The sequence below is a fragment of the Etheostoma spectabile genome, chromosome 19 (genome assembly GCF_008692095.1).
Source record: "Etheostoma spectabile isolate EspeVRDwgs_2016 chromosome 19, UIUC_Espe_1.0, whole genome shotgun sequence".
In the NCBI taxonomy this organism is placed as follows: Eukaryota; Metazoa; Chordata; class Actinopteri; order Perciformes; family Percidae; genus Etheostoma; species Etheostoma spectabile.
In genome coordinates this window covers 17067097-17071010 of record NC_045751.1, presented here as the reverse complement: position 1 = coordinate 17071010, position 3914 = coordinate 17067097, and the positions used below count along the sequence as shown (strand labels likewise).

The window sequence follows — 3914 nt, the reverse complement described above, 5'->3', positions numbered from 1 at the left end:
TTTACCAAAACTAAATGTTATAGCCAACAGCATATAACACGAAACAATACAAATAGTTACATTAATTTGTCTGTAATAATTAACACAAATGTAACATATTACTCAGTAACACAAACTGAGAATAAGCCACATCTATTATTAGCACAAAAGATATATCCATAACGGAGCAAACCGTGTAATACACCTTTTATAGTTATGCATGTGGCGCCACAGGCTGGTCTGTTTACTGTTGATAGCACGTTGCTAGCAAACAACCTGAATATCAACACGTGGCTGCACAAGTCATAATAAACAATCTGCACATCTATCATCTATACAGTAAGACACAGTAACAGCAATATTATCAAGGCGATAATATCTCTCTCTCTCTCTCACAAGCTAAACTTCCACATTGTAGCAGAACACTTGTTGAAGATAACAAGGCAGTAAAACCCATGACAGCTACAGAATAGTTTTAACTTAAGTTCTACCCACATCACTTCAACAAGTCCTAAAATAGCTAGGAACCAAAAAGGAAAAAGTTAAAATGCTGCTGCATTCTTTCCCCTTCTCCTTTATGAGCGTGGTGCGCCTGCGCGGCAGCTTCAGGGGCCTCAGATGAAGCTGGGAAGGATTAAACACAGGGTCTCCACACCGTGGTAATTCACCGCAATAATAAGGATATCTTATATGAAAACGGTAAATGTTTCGTCAACATTTTTACCGTGGTTTCCCGTTACACCGGTAATAGTTACATCCCTAGCTTAGCGGTAGCCTGCAGCCGCACTTTTCCAGACACCATGCCCACTAGTGGGGAAAAAACAGAACTGGAAAATCTGAAGTCAGTGCGTGGCTACATTTTGCTCTCTCCATGACTTCGTTATGGAAACTAACAACAAAGATAAAGCATGTGCGCTCTGACAGGACTCCATGGTGCCTTCAGGTGCACCTTATTAAACTAATGATGCATTCAATTGTTGCAAAATACCCTTCTGTCATCTAATGGCTCTTATTGTGGCAGTGACGTTCCTGTTGGAAAACAAATGTTTAAATTGGAAATGTAATTGAATCGTGAATTTGGGAAATGGGGACTCCCCAGGAAGTGACTGGAATGTGTGGATTTGCACAGTATCAGTGTTACAGTCAGCACAACATGAATATTACTATTCAAAGTCTTTAATCATCCCATTTTCTATTTTTACCTCCCTACCCCTCCCACCTGGCCCCTTCCACCATCCATCCATCAGCTGATAGAGGAGGCCAGCAGGATCCCAGGGCCCACCCGGCAGTGGTGTGCCAGTCCCCTCTCAACAACCTGGGCCAGTGCATGAAAGGCTCCACCCTCTCCTTCACCGTGGCCTTCCAGATCCTCAGGACTGGACTCTTTGAGGTACTGCATGCTTCTGCAGATACATTAAAACAGTAAAACACAGTAATGCTCAAAGTTTGCACTCTCCCATCTCCGCCTATCTTTTTCCTGCTCCATGATAACTCCGTAGTTGAGCCAGCACATGAAGCTGAAGCTGCAGTTCACAGCCTCAGTGTCCACCCCCACCGTGGAGGTTGGATCCCCGCTGAGGAACAGTCCATCTTCAGTCAGAGAGCTGCTGGACAGACAGAGCCTGGGCCGCTCTCAGAGCTTCTCCCACCAGCCACAGCCCAGGGCTCACCACGTCAGGTACGCAGGGTCAGCCTGTCAATATCTTTCTGTTTAGACTCAGGCCAGCCCTATAAACATGTGTAAATGCACCACTTTACAGATTATGTTAAGAGACAAACATTATGCAGGACAGGAGCAAGGTTATAATACTTCTGAATTTTCAAGTAGTTTTTAGTTTAGACTTTTGGATGTCAATTTAGTTCAGTTTTAGTTAGTTTCAGATTGTGTCGGCTTGTTTTAGCTCAGTTTTCCTGAAAGGTTTAGTTTTTATAACCAGTACATGTAGTTTTACAGTAGTTACAGGTACAATGTCTGTAGGAAGTATGTAGCTACATATAAAGGGTTGAAGAACGGTATAGGAAAAGCCATGATGTTTAGTCTTTGTGCTACTTTAGTGTCCAACTTTAGTAGTAGTTTTTCTTGAAGATTTAAATTTAGTTTCAGTTAACTAAAATATATTTACAGATTTTTTTAGTTAAACTATGATAACCCTGGACAGGGGAGACATTTGCAGACAGACCTACACATTCCTGTCTATCATCATGTGCATGACCCAGTGTTTCTGCTGGCTCCAGGTCCGGCAGCGCCATGGCGCATCGGAGCATCACTCCTCCTGCAGGATCTCCAGCGGGCAGAGGCCAGCACCCGCCGCCCAGCCAAAGCCTCATCTCACTGGACAAAATAGCCAAGAGAGAGTGTAAGGTGTTGGTGCTGGAGCCGGTCCAAGAGGCACACAGCCGGTAAGGCTTTTACAGTGTATTATATGCTCTCAAAGATGACATGGGGGAGTTTCATTCACTTTTATTTTCATCTAACGGTAAAATTACAGCAGAGGTCTTGGTTTTTTTTTTGTGGCTTCTTTCATTTAGTAAAAATAGGCTTTTGTCAAAAACAATGTTAGTACTTCTCAAACAAAAGGTATTGAAAAATTACTCTGGTGTCCCATTGGCTTGAGTATTATAACATTTCCAAAGATATGCAGCCCCATGTGACATTGATCACAAGTCAATTTTGTGGGACAATGAACAAAAAGTTGTAGAGAATCGGCATCGTGTTAATGTGAGGGGGTTGGGGACATACTAATTATTTCCATCTGGTAGCAAGTAGAATGCTCAGTTGTGCTGGAAATGCTGTATGCAAAATGGCTTTTGTGCAGACAGATGTTTCCTTTCAAAGATAAATGAGTAAAATGTGCACCGATACACTAATGTTTGGGGTTTTCCTCTGGGTTTAATAAAGTCTAAAACAAGTCAAACATTTCCAAAACAAAGTTTTAGGCCTTGAAAGTCTTAAATTGGCTGAAGTATTGTGTACTAGGTCTTAAAGGGACATTATGCTTTTCCCTATTTTCTGTCATATCTTCAATGTCAAGTGAAGGAGTTTAAGTACCTTGGGGTCTTATTCGCGAGTGAGGGGACCACGGAGCGTGAGATTGGTCGGAGAATCGGAGCAGCCGTGCGGTATTACTTCAGTTTATCGCACCGTTGTGACAAAAAGAGAGCTGAGCCAGAAGGCAAAGCTCTCGACTACCGGGCATTTTCGTTCCTACCCTCACCTATGGTCATGAAGGCTGGGTCATGACCGAAAGAACGGATCAAGGGTACAAGCGGCCATGGGTTTCCTCGCAGGGTGGCTGGCGTCCCCTTAGAGATAGGGTAGAAGCTCAGTCATCTGAGAGGAGCTCGAGTAGAGCCGCTGCTCCTTCGCTTCAAAAGGAGCCAGTTGAGGTGGTTCGGGCATCTGGTAGGATGCCTCCTGGGCGCCTCCCTAGGGAGGTGGTCCAGGCACGTCCAGCTGGCAAGAGGCCTCGAGGAAGACCCAGGACAAGGTGGAGAGATTACATCTCCAACCTGGCCTGGGAACGCCTCGGGATCCCCCAGTCGGAGCTGGTTGATGTGGCTCGGGAAAGGGAAGTTTGGGGTCCCCTACTGGAGCTGCTGCCCCCGCGACCCGATACCGGATAAGCGGTCGAAGATGGATGGATGGATGGATCTTCAATGTCATAATGTCAGATTCTCTTGTTAAATGGGGCCAAAAGTTCAAATAATGAGATGTACATATTTCAGAGAACTCCTTGTGAGCTAAAACGATTTCCCACTGTCCTGAACGCTCCAGTTTCAACAGTTTGTTCTACTATCTGCTAAATCTTACGCAACTCTAAGCCGGCCTGCTATGATTGGTCATCTGCTCTAAGTAGGCAGGACTGGAGTGGTTGTTTTATAAGCTACTGCGGTGTTAGCATTGTCGCATGTAGCTACATGCTAACGGCAGTAAA

At 44.5% G+C, this 3914-nt stretch overlaps 1 protein-coding gene and 1 long non-coding RNA gene across 3 annotated transcripts in view; one reads left to right on the top strand and one right to left on the bottom strand.

Moving 5' to 3' along the window:
- Nucleotides 1-3914, bottom strand: part of LOC116707229 (uncharacterized) — a 13875-nt gene that overhangs the window by 7278 nt on the left and 2683 nt on the right. The window contains exons 2-4 of the long non-coding RNA XR_004336428.1: nucleotides 3428-3433; nucleotides 779-786; nucleotides 376-378 (exon numbers count right to left, since the gene is read on the bottom strand). This is a non-coding gene — a long non-coding RNA (uncharacterized LOC116707229). The remainder of the gene's footprint in view (nucleotides 1-375; nucleotides 379-778; nucleotides 787-3427; nucleotides 3434-3914) is intronic.
- trappc14 (trafficking protein particle complex subunit 14) overlaps nucleotides 1-3914 on the top strand; it is an 18526-nt gene that overhangs the window by 13611 nt on the left and 1001 nt on the right. Inside the window, exons 9-11 of one of the 2 annotated variants that reach the window (XM_032544446.1) lie at nucleotides 1227-1369; nucleotides 1479-1657; nucleotides 2215-2379. In XM_032544446.1, the coding sequence (XP_032400337.1) occupies nucleotides 1227-1369; nucleotides 1479-1657; nucleotides 2215-2379 (487 nt within the window). Of the gene's footprint in view, nucleotides 1-1226; nucleotides 1370-1478; nucleotides 1658-2214; nucleotides 2384-3914 lie in introns of those variants that run through there. The other variant, XM_032544447.1, reaches the window with a different exon arrangement.